General features: G+C 53.3%; 1 protein-coding gene across 36 annotated transcripts in view; it reads left to right on the plus strand.

Moving 5' to 3' along the window:
• The window catches only part of Plekha6 (pleckstrin homology domain containing A6), a 140,105-nt gene that overhangs the window by 108,319 nt on the left and 16,409 nt on the right, over positions 1 to 15,377 (plus strand). For 16 of the 36 annotated variants that reach the window (XM_039091292.2, XM_039091296.2, NM_001427839.1 and 13 more), the window contains 12 exons: positions 557 to 1,033; positions 2,405 to 2,921; positions 3,343 to 3,429; positions 4,375 to 4,428; positions 8,333 to 8,413; positions 9,279 to 9,347; positions 10,764 to 10,844; positions 11,088 to 11,237; positions 12,269 to 12,364; positions 13,713 to 13,824; positions 14,087 to 14,226; positions 15,048 to 15,197. In XM_039091292.2, coding sequence (XP_038947220.2) covers positions 557 to 1,033; positions 2,405 to 2,921; positions 3,343 to 3,429; positions 4,375 to 4,428; positions 8,333 to 8,413; positions 9,279 to 9,347; positions 10,764 to 10,844; positions 11,088 to 11,237; positions 12,269 to 12,364; positions 13,713 to 13,824; positions 14,087 to 14,226; positions 15,048 to 15,197 — 2,014 coding nt within the window. The remainder of the gene's footprint in view (positions 1 to 556; positions 1,034 to 2,404; positions 2,922 to 3,342; positions 3,430 to 4,374; positions 4,429 to 8,332; positions 8,414 to 9,278; positions 9,348 to 10,763; positions 10,845 to 11,087; positions 11,238 to 12,268; positions 12,365 to 13,712; positions 13,825 to 14,086; positions 14,227 to 15,047; positions 15,198 to 15,377) is intronic. The other 20 variants (XM_063272462.1, XM_063272463.1, XM_063272457.1 and 17 more) reach the window with 11 other exon arrangements.

A 15,377-nucleotide genomic window follows, 5' to 3' on the forward strand; every position in this document is an offset into this window, starting at 1 on the left:
GAGCCAGGAACTTCGTGTTTACCTACTTAGAGTCAGCAACTTGCCCTCTTGCTGCCAACCACGGCGTATCTCATAGCAACCCTCATCCGCCCCCTCTGGGGTAATCTGTCCATTCTGCCAATGAAGAATCCCCAAGATGTGGGTTGGACCTGTAGCCAGTTGCTGTGGCTAAGTACAGTTACCATTGTGAACCTGGTGTACATGCCAGCCTAGTCTGGAGGACTGGTTTGGAGACAGATACCAGAGGAGACCAAAATAAGGAGAGGTTGGCTGCAGCCACAGCCAAGGGCTGGGCTCCGTATCATGGCGGAAGGGAGAGTGATTTGGGCGACAGGCCTGGGAGAGCAGAGGAAGTAGTGTCTCCCAGACGCTTGAGTCTATCTGAGCGTTGCCCAGAAATAAAGTAAGCCTGGGGTTTAGGAAGCAGAATCAGGTCACCCTGCCCTAGTGACCTCACAAGCTCTGCCTCCTCTTCACTCACCCCTGCGCTCACCACTGCCCTACCCCACACTGCTGGGCCAGTACCACTGACAGCCTCTGCCTCGGTCTCCTGCAGCCTCGAGAAGCCAGACTCAGAGAACATCCCACCCAGCAAACACCACCAGCAGTCGCCTCACAACAATCTCACCAAGCCAGAGCCCAAGACTCGAGGGGAGGGGGACGGCAGAGGCTGTGAGAAGGTGGAGCAAAGGCCCGAGAGGCCTGAAGTCAAGAAAGAGCCTCTGGTAAAAGCCAATGGCCTCCCGTCTGGACCTGAGACAGCCTCAGAGCCTGGCAGCCCTTACCCTGATGGCCCGAGAGTCCTAGGAGGTGGGGAGCAGCCTGCTCAGCCCAATGGCTGGCAGTATAGCTCCCCAAGCAGACCAGGGAGCACGGCTTTCCCACCTCATGACGGGGACACTGGGGGACACCGGCGGAGCTTTCCACCACGTACTGACCCTGACAAAATTGCCCAGAGAAAAAGCTCCATGAACCAGCTTCAGCAGTGGGTGAACCTGCGTCGAGGGGTTCCCCCACCCGAAGACCTTCGGAGGTGAGGTGGCCTGGGGGCGGTATGTTACAGCTAGGGCATGGGACTTAGGACACATGGCTTTATTGGGAACCTTCAGGAAGCTCCCTGTGTAGGAAAACTGATTCTCAGCTTGTCCAAATCCTTGCCTCTGACTGTCTGCCGCCTTCAAAAGAAAGGACAGATGTGGGCATGGTGGTACACTGTAGTACCCTCAGCACTTGGGAGGCAGAGGTGGGAAGATGCGGAGTTCTGAGGTCATCCTCTGCTGCAAAGTATCAGAGTTGGAGGATAGCCTGTGCTATATGAGACTTACCTGTCTCAGACCAAGAGAGACAGAGACAGAGACAAGAGAGGAGAGGCAGTGTGTGTACCCGGATGTCCAGTAGGCAGGAGTCGGGCAGCCCTAAAGCTGTTCTGGATAGACCCCCAACCCATGCTGCAGGTCCTGTGACATCTGAACCCAGTGTTTCTACTCACTGGGAGCCAAACGGCTCACACCGTTTTAAGGAGGCATGGCACCTTACGCTTCCTGTAGTTGTTCCTTCATGACCAGTTTGCCACACAGATAAATAATACGGATTTATCTGTCCACTGGCTTGATAGTGTTTGTCAGGGCAAATGAGCTCGGGTTGTAGGGACCCCTGGAGATTGTGGGTGCCACCTCAGGAGGGAGCTTGGAGCCTGGAGCCTGGAGCAGCCTACCTTTCTAGACAGTTAATGCTTCATTTTTGAGGATGAGGTCCTTGGGCATTTATAAGTCCCAGGGGCCTCCTGGCTCTGTAGCATACCACCAGAAAGCCACTTTCAGCCTTGAGGGGCATGATACACTTGGGTACTTTTCTTCTACCTCCTGTTTCGGAAAGGACCCAGTAAATGCCTTCACACTAAGATGTAGATGGGGGAAAGGCCTAGAGCTGTCTTCTGGGATGTTTCATTTTTTTTTTTTTTAAGATTTATTTATTTATTTTGTGTATGTGGGTACATTGTCGCTATCTTCAGACACCAGAAGAGGGCATCGGATCCCATGACAGACGGTTGTGAGCCACCATGTGGTTGCTGGGAATTGAACTCAGGACCTCTGGAAGAGCAGTCAGTGCTCTTAACCACTGAGCCATCTCTCCAGCCCAGATGTTTCATTTTAAAGAGACACAGGTTGAACTCTGAATGGTTCAGTCTTCAAGGATGGGACTTGTTCTCACCTCTAGGATAAGCCTAGATCCTGCCTGGGCTGTAGCTTCTTGTGCATGCTTACTGGATGCCCTGGGGCTCCAGTCACCTTTTCAAGCACGTACTATGAGCTGGAGGACTGTGGGCAGGGGTGACTGGAGTGCCCAGGTGGGTAGAGATATGTCCCTGTTGTCTACTTTCCTTATAATGGCCTCTCTCTCTCAGTCCTTCAAGGTTCTACCCTATGCCCCGCCGGGTCCCTGAGTATTACAGCCCCTACTCCTCCCAGTACCCTGACGATTACCAGTACTACCCACCAGGGGTACGGCCAGACAGTATCTGCTCCATGCCAGCCTACGATAGGATTAGTCCGCCCTGGGCCCTAGAGGATAAACGGCACTCCTTCCGAAATGGAGGTGGACCCACTTACCAGCTTCATGAGTGGAAGGAGTCTACCAGCTACGGACGGCAGGATGGCACCGTTTGGATCCCCAGCCCCTCCCGACAGCCGGTCTACTATGATGAGCTGGATGCTGCCTCTGGATCCCTGCGCCGCCTGTCCCTGCAGCCCCGTTCCCACTCTGTGCCCCGCTCACCCAGCCAGGGCTCCTATAGTCGTGCCCGCATCTACTCCCCCGTGCGCTCACCCAGTGCCCGTTTCGATCGGCTGCCACCCCGCAGTGAGGACATCTATGCAGATCCTGCAGCCTATGTGATGAGGAGATCCATCAGCTCCCCTAAGGTGAGCCACCATTCTACCCCTCCCCACCTGAGGCCTTGAGGCCATCTGCTGAGAAGACCTGGAGATGCCAGGTTATCTGGGATATGGCCTGCCAGGCCGGGAATCTGCTTAGGGGAGCCTGGCCTATGGTACCATCCCTAAGAGGTTGCCTTGGGGGTTGTTCTGAGCTCTAAGCAGGAATCATGTTCTTTGTGCCCGTTCCCAGGTTGTTCTGAAAATTGTGCTGTGTCTAAGAGGACAGAGAAGGCTGGTCTTCCAAGCTTGAGGACTCAGATTGTTGTGAATGGGCTTGCTATGCATTTCAGTTTGAACTCTGCTCTGGGACAGAATACAGACACCCTTAACCTTGAACTTTATAGTTGGTGGGAAGTCCACATCCCAGCCATATTCTCTCACCTCTGCAATCCCCTTTCTCTTCCAGTATGATTACCTGGGAGACAGGCGGCCAGTCCCTGCAGGACTGTTCCCCTACAACTACCCACCATCCCCCACGGTCCACGATAAGATGGTACGTCCTCTCCTCCCTTCCACTCCACCTCAGGACCCAGTCTCCTGCATCCACCCAAGGTGGAGCTGAGCTGGAGCGGGTGCCAGGGATGCTCTGGGCCCAGTGCCTGGCCCACGTATTTTTAGAAGTCTCTGGTTATGTCCTCCTTTCCCACAAGGCCTCAAGGGCCCCAGGACAGGGTTTGGGGCCACTTGCCCCTTCTCTGTGGCACAGAGCAGTGTGTGCTCTCCTGCCCCTCAGTCCCTCAGGCCCTCAGAGCAGCACTTCTCACCAGCACACAAGAGGAGGGGCCAGGGCTACTAGGAGCATGAGCTGGATGCAGTCAGCCCAGGACTCCCAGGCTACAGCACGAGGACTTTCCCCCTTGGGGGTACCTCAGGCTGGCCTTTGTTAGGATTCCACCCGTGGGGAAAGAGACAGGGTTCTGGTTGAGGAAGACAGGGTGTACCACACTGTGCCTCTCCCCTTTCTGCTGTTGCTACATACTTCTGGAATGTGTTCCTCTGAGAAGTGGGTTGGGGACTAAAGAACCTCTGTCCCATACCCGGCAAGGGAGGCCAGGGTGGAGGAGCTGGGTGGATATGAGGGTAGCCACTCTCCATACCGATTCTCACTGTACTGTTCAGACGCCAAGGCCTTGATCCACGGCAGATGTGCCTTTCCAGAAATAGCCCATTTTCCTAGAATAATTGGAAACACTTCTCATCAGATTCGAGGGGTGGGGCAGAGGTAACAGAGCCGGGAGAGAATGTCCCTCCTCCTCTCTCCACCCGCCTGAGGTCTTGTCCCCTTCTACCTAAGAACCACTTAGAGGACATGACAGAGATTTTTTTGTCCATGCCTAGCTAACTCTTAACTACTCTGCTTCTTCTTTTTATCATTTTCTTTTGTGTGTTCCTGTTTGTTGTGTTGCTGGTTGGCCCTTTGGCCTCGGGCTCCGGGTAGGATGAACTTTTAGATCTTCAGTTGCAAAGAAACCTAGAGTATTTGGACCAGCAGGTACGCAGAGCTGGTGCCCCTCGCCATCCATACCCCTGTCCTGTCTCCTCCTCCTCCTCCTCCTCTTCCTCCTCCTCTTCCTCCTCCTCCTCCTCTTCCTCCTCCTCCTCCTCCTCCTCCTCTTCTTCCTCCTCCTCCTCTTCCTCCTCCTCCTCCTCTTCTTCCTCCTCCTCCTCTTCCTCCTCCTCCTCCTCTTCCTCCTCCTCTTCTTCCCCCTCCTCCTCCTCCTCTTCCTCCTCCTCCTCCTCTTCTTCCTCCTCTTCCTCCTCCTCCTCCTCTTCTTCCTCATCCTCCTCTTCCTCCTCCTCCTCCTCTTCCTCCTCCTCTTCCTCCTCCTCCTCCTCCTCCCCCTCCTCCTCCCCCTCCTCCTCCTCCTCCCTGTCCCTAACATCCTCCAGCCATTTGGCAACCTTTGTTGATGTCACCAGGAACCAACAAAGTGGCTCGCCTTTTTGTTTGCTCCCTCATCTCCTTTCCCTCCGAATCCCTCTTGGGCAGCCGGGGTTGTCCTCCGGAAAGCAGTGTGTAGATGGGGATGTGATTAATTAACCACTGTCTACATTCTTCAGCATTCAGCCCACGCAGAGCGGCCCTCAGAGGCAGGTGGGAAGAGAGTAGAGACAAGAGTCGGGCCTGAGATGTCAGGGGTTTGGTTAAGCCTACATCTGGGAACTCTTATCCTGTTCTACTGGTCATCGATAAGCTCTCTAGTTATAAACAGGTTTGTCCTAGAAAATGGTTTGGAAAATGTTATCAATTCCACAAACTTGTCAGCTCCTCGACAAAGCTCCTCTGCGTACACAGCTCAAGGTCCTGAGAGTTCAGTTTGGTTGTCGGAGGCACAGGAATGGCAACTCCGTTTGGCTGACAAGCAAACTGGCCAGGCAATAAATACCCCCGCGAGGCACACGTTGCTGGCTGCCTGGTGCCTACCCCGGGCTTTTTCCCTTTGCTCCTTTGCCTTTTAACTCCAAAGAGGGCCATCTAGAAACACTTGGTGTAGACAGGTTGCCAGGGAGCCCATACACTAGTAGTAGATCCGTGCTACAAACCACAGGGAAGCTAGAAGTCCACATCGTTGTCCTGGGAAGGCAGCCCGCAGCGGTAGAGATGATCACAGTGATTAAGAATAACTAAGGTGGTCACGCATGCTTTTAATCTCAAACTCAGAAGGCAGAGGCAGCTGGATCTCTGTACGTTCAAAGCCAGCCTGACACACATAATGAGTTTCAGGCCAAGGAAAGTTATTTGGTGAAATGTCCCGTCTCAACAATAGTAGTAGTAGTAGTAATAACAATAATAATGACAATTATAACAGCAGCCACCATAATTGGTGTTTCCTCCATGACTGAGACTGAATAGAGTAGATCACAGGTTTTTTTTTTTTTTAGTTTTTGTAATAATTCTACAAGATGGGAACTACGATGATTCTATTTTATAGACAGGGAAATGGATCACAGAGAGATTTTAAAAACACGCTACAGACACAGTCGGTGAGTAGCAGAGCTTTGGTTTTAACCCAGCTTGTAGCTGGGAGTCTGAGAGGAGACAAGGCCAGGATCAGATCCCGTCAGGACAAGTTCATACTCGTAAATCTCCAGGCACAAGCGTCACCTTGAAATGACTATATTCACTGCCATGACTCTGTTCTTCCAGTAGCAGTCATGTGACCTGGGCCTCCTATGGCCTCCCTGTTATGGTGAGATCATCTTTGTAAAAGGCCTTGGGCGCAGTGGGAAGCACCACCGATTGTCAGAGTTTAGTCAGCAGGGCCAGCTCCCGGGCCCTCAAGGACCTTGCATTCTTGTTCCAAAAGTAGTGTATTTATTATATTCATGCCATAAGCATTCTGGGCCATGTGGGGGTGAGTCCCAGGATGCCCTCGCCCAAGCGTGGCTGGAAGAGCTGCATCCTCCCAGAGAGAAGCAAGACCTACATTGCCTTGAAGTGGGGGAGAACTCAGAGTGCCACCACCGGTCTCCCAAGCAGACTCTCCTCCCTGCAGCTCTGTCCTGGCTTTGCCCTGCCCACAATGGCTGACTATGCAATCATTTAACACAGAGTGGCTTTTGCCCTTCCAGAGGGGATGGACTGCAAGAGTCTTCAGAACTCATCTCTGGATTACCTTCCTGCCTATAGGGTATATAGGCAATCCTGTATAGGGTAATAGTCTTATAGGCAATCCTGGATGATGAGGGGCCCGACACACCCGGGTGGAGCCATGCTCCCCTGGCTCTCTGTTTTCAGACATAGCAGAGTAGTGAGAGAATCAGATTGGAAAGCAAGCGGGAACTCTCTGTGGGGCACTGTTACAGCAAACCTCTTAGGGGAAAGAAACGAGGTCAGTGGGCACCCAGAAGAGCCTGGTCTCCTTTGTCCACGATGTGCTCACAAGCATGTGCACCCAGACATGCGCACACACAGCCTCTTTGAATAGATGGGGACTGGATTGACTTCAGATCTTTAGACTAAATAAGGAGGCTGGCCTGTTGGTATTGTAACTCTTACACTCACCCTCGCACTGTAAGAACTCTTGAAGCCTTGACAACCAAGGAAGAACCCTAACTGGGCTTACAGGAGTAGAGAAATCGGGTATTGGAAGGCCTTTGAAAACTCTATATATCTGGGGCTGGAAAGATGAGCATTGGGTGCTCTTCCAGAGGACCCAGATCTGGTTACCAGCACCCATGTGTCAGCTCACGAACCACCTAGAACTGCAGTTCCAGGGGATCCAATGCCCTCTCCTGCCCTCTGTGGGCGCACAGTACACAGACACGCATGCAGGCAAAATGCACATACAAAGTTAAAAAAAATAAAGTTTTTAAAACTAGAATACTGTAGATTGCGAACGGGGCCACAGGTTGCCTTGCTCTGGGCACAACGTGGCAGAAATGAGGCTTTCTGAGGTGTTGCCTCAGAAGGGCAAGAGGAAGAAAAGGCTAGGGTGACTGTGGATGAAATCCTGACCCCCAGATGATCATCCCTAATGCGGCTCTACCGTTTGCTCAGTTACTTTCTGTCCCCAAGGCTTCCCCTGTACACATCCCTTCTGTCTTCTCCCACCATCTGCTGTGGACCACACAGTTAAAGGGACACAGCCAAGGACACTCCCTGATAGTTTCATTTTCTATTCTCTCCCAATGGAACCCGTGGACGAGTGAAGGCATATCTGATTGGTTTGGATGGCCTTCCCTCCCTCCCTTCCTCTCCCCCCCTGCTTCCCTGCCTAACTCTTTCAGTATATCCCCTTCCACATTCCCAGTGATCCTTGAAATTAAAAGATGACGTGGCGAGAGAGCAGTGTCCCGACACCTGGTGTCCCTTTAACATGGCTCGCTTGTCTTGGCCTCCCTGTTTGCTTCCCAGTGCCATCCTTGATCCTCATGGATGTTGCCAGCCCAGCTCTGGAGGATGTTTAGTAGTCTTTCAGGAGGCTCGGGGGTGGGGGAGGGTGCCACGCAGAGTAGGTCCCAGGTTTGTCTTTTTTTTTTTTTTTTTTTTTTTTTTTTAGCTCAGTTTAGTGTCAGTTTGAGGAGACTGGTTTTCCCACCGTGTGGTCTTCATCCAAAGAAGCGTGAGAAACTGAAAGGGGGTGGGGGAGACGGCTTGGTCCAGTGTGGCTGGGCACCTGGGACAGAGTCCCTGGGCCTTGCAAGGTCACTTCCATGCTATCAGTGAGGGCCCAGTGGCCCCCCGGGTGACACTGCCGTGACATTTGCATGAGGGCGTCAGTACTGGTCCAGAAACAGTTCACAGGGTGAAAAGTGTGGAGGCTGAGGACAGGACGCCGGAGGCCCCCAAAGCAGCTGCCCCTCCCCTGTTTCCTGCAGAGAACCACAGGGGGGTGTGGGGAGACAGCCATAGCCAGGGCTGAGTGAATCGTCCATTCCTTCCTCCGCTGCAGATGAGCGAGAGCGAGACTCTCATCAGCATGGTGAACCGAATGGTGGAGAACTCCTCCCCCAGGGCCCACCTCTTCATGCAAGTAAGGCCTCTGCCTGCCAGCATGGTCCCTGTCAGTGCCATCTCAGTTGCTTGTGCATGGTCGGGCCACCCCATGTGGGATGAGGCCCGCTTCACCCAGTCCATTCACCTGCCAGGCCTCATCTCCCCTGAAACAGATTCTCCCCAGCTCCACCATGCCGCCTCCATTCTTCATGTTCGTAGACAAACCCAAGGTGCATTTCCCGAGCCATCAAACATCGGACAGTGACATCTCATGCATGTTGAGGATTACAAACCTGCTTGTGAATGCCCAGGACACCCAGTTTCCCATGTTCTCCACAGATATCACTGGGGGCTGGGGCATGAGGGGAGGATGTCAAGGGTTCAAACACGTTGCAGGGACGGCTGCACTGTCAAGGCAAGGCGGCACTAACTGTCCCCACCCCTGCCCCACCATGTCTTTGGAACCTTGCCAGTCCTGGCTTAGTGTGGGTGCAGCGATTGGTGTGTTCAGTGTACGGGGACAGCGGTTCTCCAGGTTTCTGATGCTCTTTCCGGCCAAGTTGTCATGTCCTGTCTCTACAAACTGCCTGGGGATCACTGGCATTCTCAAGATTGTTACCATTGAGAGGGCTCTGCCTTCCAGCAGGCCTCTATCAGGGGACAGGGGACATGTGGTCAACCTCTCCTGAATCAGCCACGGACGATCAGAATGAAATCTAGACTGCCGCCATCACAGCCTTCCCCCCTGCCAGAGGACTTAGAATTATCTTGAGTCCCTGGTACAGAAGCGTCAGGCGTAACTGGGCAGCGGTCTCTGGCAGAAAGGAAGCAGGATTGTGACACCGGCTCTGCCACTCGCCCAGCCTGCCCCTACTGCAGTAACCGACCTCGTGTTCCTGCAGGTCCCTGCGTACCCAGAGGTGTTCCGGGATGGCCTCCACACCTTCAAGCTAAATGAGCAAGACACGGATGTAAGGGCAGCTCTCCCTGCTCCCTCTGACTCGACGTGCTCCTCACGTTGTCTTCCTCATCCTTGCTTTCCCCTGTGGGGCTTTTCCTCCATCCCCCTCCATCTCCCGGTGGCGTTTCATCCATTTGACTCACATCCTCTCATCAGGACCACAAACACAGTGTTCCACCTGCTTCCTCCTCCACCTGCCTCCTCCTCTTCCTCCTCCTCCTCCTCCTCCTTCTCCTCCTCCTCCTCCTCCTCCGGCTTCTCCTTTTGGACTTGGCCCTACCTCGCCCTCCCTTCTCACTCCACCTCATGCTTCTATACTGAGCTGTGGGCCCCTAACTGTGGCAGTGGGATTGGCTTTGGGCAAAGACTTAGGCTCTGTTAGATGCTAAATCAGTCAGTCAGTTCTGTGCCCAGCCTGCGACAGACAATGCAAACTGCTAGAGAGAATATGGTCTGTGTCTGCCGACAGGAGCACCAAACAGTGGGATACTCCAGGTGGCATCTGATGGTCATATCAGATTCATTCACGGAATAGGACCAATGAGTGGGTCAAGGACAAAATACGTAGCCAAAGAGAAAGGCCTTGAACTGAGAAGCCTCAAAGGGCAAGATTCGGCCCAGGAGAAAGAATACGGAGGAGGAGACACGAGTTAGAGATGAGGATGTGGAAAACTCTCCAGAAGAGAGCAGGCTCCGCCTGGGGCCTCCTCATCACCACTGATCCTGCTTCGACAGTGGATCCATGCCTGAAAGGCCTGGGAGGGGGGTCTCTCCAGGCAGGGACCAAAGCTAAGAGGGCTCACATCAGCCATCCTGAGACCTTAGAGAGGACCTCCTAATGCTGCATCCCTTTAATACAGCTCCTCATATTATGGCGACCCCTGACCATAAAGTTATTTCATGGGTACTTCATAACTACAGTTTTGCCTGTGATGAATTGTAATGTAAATATCCGATATATAGGGTATCTGATATGTGACCCCTGTGTGGGTCTCTACCCACAGGTTGAGAACTGTTGCCTTAGAAAAAGGGAACTCGGAGTCTCAGGATAAGAGAGATTGGGGTGCCCTGTGGGGCTGAGGGGGGGTAGTTCACATTACATTGCTTATTTTAAGACTGCTTGTTCCTAAACCATGCCTGCCCCCAACCCCAGCTGAGGAGGTGAGGCCACACTGTCTTCTCCGTCCTCTGGGCACTGTACCCCCACAGTAGGATAGGAATGCGCTTGACTTCCCCACCCCTGCTCACATCTCATTTCCTAAGATGAGAGACCCACCATGCTCTTTCCCAGAGCCTCCAAGGTGACGGTGAAGGCCCAGGTTCCTTGGCTGGGGAAAGTGGCGGTATCCAGAGGCCAGGCCCTGCCAACCCAATTCCCGTTAAACCACATCCTTCATCTTCTTCTCTCTCCCCTCTGGGCCCCCAGAAGCTGCTGGGTAAGCTGTGCGAGCAGAACAAGGTAGTGAGGGAGCAGGAGCGGCTGGTGCAGCAGCTACGGGCGGAGAAGGTGAGCATCTGGGGTATTTATGGGTGGGACTGGTGTGGACGTGGTGTGCAACCCTGTCCCTGTCCTTACAAAGCTGGTGCATCTTTGTCTTCCTCAGACTTCTTGTCTCTAGGGAAAGTAGCCAGTATGGGGATAACCTCTGCTAAGTTGTCTGATTGAACTGCCAGGGACTCGGGCATCTGCTGTTAAAGACCCTAGAGACGGTCACCAGGGAAGCTCACAGCCTCTCCCATCTTTTTTTAGGAGAGCCTAGAAAGTGCCTTGATGGGAACCCACCAGGAGCTGGAGATGTTCGGAAGCCAGCCCGCCTACCCAGAGAAGCTGCTGCACAAAAAGGAGTCTCTTCAGAACCAGCTCATCAACATCCGGGTGGAGCTGTCGCAGGCGACCACGGTAATCGGGGAGCAGGGGCTGTGGCTGTTGACCTCCCCTTCATACTGCTCTGACCTGGATATCTCCCAAGACAGCAGAGGCAGAGTTCTGCAAGGGCGCTCCTACTGCAGAAGGCATGCGCGGATGGCTAGTTTACCCACCTGTTCATTCTACGGGGCCTCCAGTCAGAGAGCGAGGAGGTCATCACCCACAGGCTGCATCTGATTCCTTTGGGGCAGTGGGTAGCAGAGGGTTACTGAATTCTTTGGCTGGTCTAACCCATCTGTTGCCCACTTTGCCCTCTGCCTTGTAGAAGTAGGCTCTGGCTGGCTAGCTGATGCCAGCAGGGGAACTAAGGCAGATGCTCCATTCAACACAGCTTGTTTTGAGTAACAGTAGCTCAGGAAAGCACAGCCCGGAAGAGAAGGATGATCTCTACAGGAAGGGAAGAAGCACTGTCTCCTGGGCTCTATCCCTTTATTCCCTGACCTGTGTGGACCAGGAGGGTACTATGGAGAACCTTTGGCCTCAACGGACTCAGCTTTTCCTTCATTGTGCCATGGGACGTGCCCTGGCCCTTTTAGGAAGGAGGGTTGTTGGTAGCCTCCCCAGAATACTTCAGCCTTCTTGCCAGACTTCGGACCCCAGGGATCCCCAGACCCCTTTGCAGCGGTAGAAGCGAGAACTTGATGAAGGGTCTTCCTCTGTATATTAGTTCTCACCACACTGCTTTGACAGAATGCTAGACAAATGAAACACCAAGGAGGAAGGGTTTGCTTGACTCACAGTTTAAAGGAATACAGCCCATCACTGTAGGGAAGGTGTGATGGGCAGGAGTGCCCGGCACCTGGTCACCGGCATCTACATTCAGGAAGCGGGGACTGTGGTACTCACCTCACCAGGCCCTTTCTATTCAGTCCTGCACCCAAGCCTGTGTGATGGTGCCACCACACCTTCCCTCCTCAGTTTGCCCTTCTCAGGAGCACCTTCATAGACACACCCAGAGGTCACGTGACTGGATGAACCCTCACCTCTAACCCTTTCCCCTGCAGGCACTGACCAACAGTACAGTGGTGTATGAGAACCTCGAGTCCGAGGTCTCTGCCCTACATGACGACCTCTGGGAACAGCTCAATTTGGATATCCAGGTGAAAGGGGGCCCCAAACGGGTGTGTGGGGAGGGGGCAAGATAGGCTCTGTATCTTCTCTAGCCTATGTGGCAAAAGAGAACAAAGCCAGCTGCCTTTCTTGATATAGCCATTTCAATATAAGATAAGGATCTGGTCTTGAGACAGACAGACAGACACACACACACAGAGACAGAGACAGAGGCAGACAGGCAGACAGAGATAGACAGAAAGACAGACAGAGACACAGAGAAGGACAGAGAAAGAGAAGAGAGAGAAGAGACAAAGATAGTCAGAGACACGGAGAGGTGAAGCGAGGGGAGAGAAGAAAATTGAAAACACCGTAAGAATGTTCTTCTCAGCTCACAGGGCATGGAGCTAATGAGGCAGGAGACCTAGGTCAGAAGCAGGATATTCTATTGCTGAAAGGATTTAAAAACAGATACATGGATATAAATACCTCTCCAGTCACTGGAGAAGCTGGCAGGACAGGGGCCATCCATGCAGTTTTAGAAGCAGCAAGGCTTCCTTTCTGGGCATAGCTACCAAGCAGGAGGTTTGAAGGAGGATGGATATTGGAGACTTCTATTCCATTTTATTTTTCCCTTTTCTTTTCTCTGACTGAGCCCTGCCTCTTCTCCAGCTGGTTTTGCAAACTTGTTCCTCAGATGTGGTTAGCACCCTGATAACAAAATTCACCTCCCCTGCCTCAGGCTGGGAAAGGTGGTGAGGACCGAGATACTAGTACATGCCGTGGGCCAGCTGTACATTGAATGTGCACATTGTAGGAGGGATGACGGCCATGGGCAAGCGCACCAGCTTCTGAGTCAAAAAGACCCATCCTTAGATGCTGGCTGTGCAGCTCAGTGGGTAGCCTGGGAACAGTCTCTTCTCTCAGAGGCAGGAACCACTGCCTCTCATAGCTTGGTGAGGAGTCCTGTAGCCGAGATGGCCTTAGTACACACAGAGGATTCTGGGTGACACCTGGCACTAAGACACACAGAATAAGTGGTTGCTGTTAAATTTCAGAATGTGAGTGAGCTGTAATAGAGTGTAGCTCATGTCTAGGCTGATGGAATGTGAAAATTTAAAAAAAAAAAAGGCACTGGAAATCTTGCCCCAAGAAGAACAGAACAGAACATATCTTCTGATGCCCCAGGAGGGCTCAGTAGGGGCTCCCCCTTCTTGTTTCTGGAGCCTTTATTTTTCTGTGGACATATTTTATATTAAAGAGACTTCCCATAAGAAAGGTATCTACCCTGGGGGCATATGTGCAGGAGGGAGCGTGGGGTTCCAAAGCCTCCTGAGCAGGAGGACCAGGCTTAGGGCAGGGCTGGCCCATCCTTGATCCACTCTGCGGCTGTTTCAGAATGAGGTGCTCAGTCGTCAAATCCAGAAGGAGATCTGGAGGATCCAGGACGTGATGGAAGGGCTGAGGAAGAATAACCCCTCTCGGGGCACCGACACAGCCAAGCACAGAGGTAGGCCCTCCAGCAACCCAGCCAATTCACACTAAAGGAGCCACGGGTGACCTTGAGCCCAGGTCTTCAGGCTGGCTCTCTTTGACACAACAGAGGCTGGAGTATCAACTCTGCCTTCTTCACGGCCTAGGGCCCCTCTTAGCAGCCAGCTTATGACCCTAATCCATGGAGGGGCCCCCTCTCCTTCCTCCACCCCTCGCATCTGTGTGTATGCCAAGCCGTTCCTTCCTCGACTCTCTACCCCTCTCTTCTGTTTCCCCAGGAGGACTTGGACCCTCAGCCACCTACAGCTCCAACAGCCCAGCCAGCCCTCTCAGCTCTGCCAGCCTTACCAGTCCCCTGAGCCCCTTTTCAATGGTGTCTGGCTCTCAGGGCTCTCCCACTAAGCCAGGGTCCAGTGAGGTAAGCTGGGGCAACAGTACGAGAAAGATGGGGGACGAGAGGGCCAGGTCTTGTTCACCCGAAAGGACACGCAGTCTGCTAGCTCTCCCCGCAGCGGCCCCACCCTAGCGTTTGGCTCACGGTATCTACACACCATTCTCACACTGGTTTTCCCTCGGGGCTTCCCCTGCACCCACCCCATCTCCGCCTGTCCTCTTTAGCTGCCCCACAAGGAAGTCTTCCTGAACCCCAACACGGTTAGCAAAGATCCCCTGTACTTAACAGGAATTTAAACCAGGGTGTCCCAAGGTGAGGGGGTTGAAGTTCATTGTGGGGAGCTGTTTGCTAGTCAGTCAGTGAGCGCTCACAGGATGGAATGAAGCTCTTAAAAGGGTGCGCAGGGCCCTTTGTTCAGAGAGGCAGCATCTAACAAGGACCAATGAGTCACATGGTTCAGACTCTGGCACTCCAAAGGAAGACAGGGCAGAACTTAATGGGGCCATAGTGCATCTGGATAGTGCGAGGCCAAATAGAGCGCAGGCAAGAGAGACGGAAGCAAAGACACACTAGGGGAGTCCTAACCTGCTGGGGACACATGAGGGAGCTTTGGAATACTGGGGAGCGGCATGGAAGGGTGGGCAGGAGGGACTCCATGAGGAGGGCCTACAGGCCAGGCAGACTACTACCAGTGGGTGTGAGATCTGTCAGGCCAGGGTTAGGGTGCAGTGTCCAATCCTGGGGCACATTTCACTGGATAAGACTATCTGGCTCCTGCTAACTCTCTCTTCTGCTCTCACAGTGGCTGCTCTTCCTCCTAATGCTCTGGCTTCTCTCTGCCTCAGGAACCTGGCCCACCTCGGCCACCCCTCCCCAAAGCCTACGTCCCCCTGGACTCTCCTCCCACCGTCCCTCCACTCCCTAATGAGAGCCGCTTCTGGCCGTACCCCAACTCCCCTTCCTGGCATCGCAGTGGCGAGGCAGCCAAGGGTCAGGTACCCAGCATCCTTGGGTTTTGGAGGGTGGGAAGGTGCAGTATAGGACAAAGACCCAAGCAAGGGATAGGGTAGAGCAGTGGGGTTGTTTTCCCAGGCATTTCCACAGACTTCTATTCCTTCTCGGCCCTGGGAGAGCAGTCTCACCGACAGCTGCTCTTTTGTTTTCTGGGGACAGTG

Source organism: Rattus norvegicus, chromosome 13, assembly GCF_036323735.1.
Source record: "Rattus norvegicus strain BN/NHsdMcwi chromosome 13, GRCr8, whole genome shotgun sequence".
Taxonomy (NCBI): domain Eukaryota; kingdom Metazoa; phylum Chordata; class Mammalia; order Rodentia; family Muridae; genus Rattus; species Rattus norvegicus.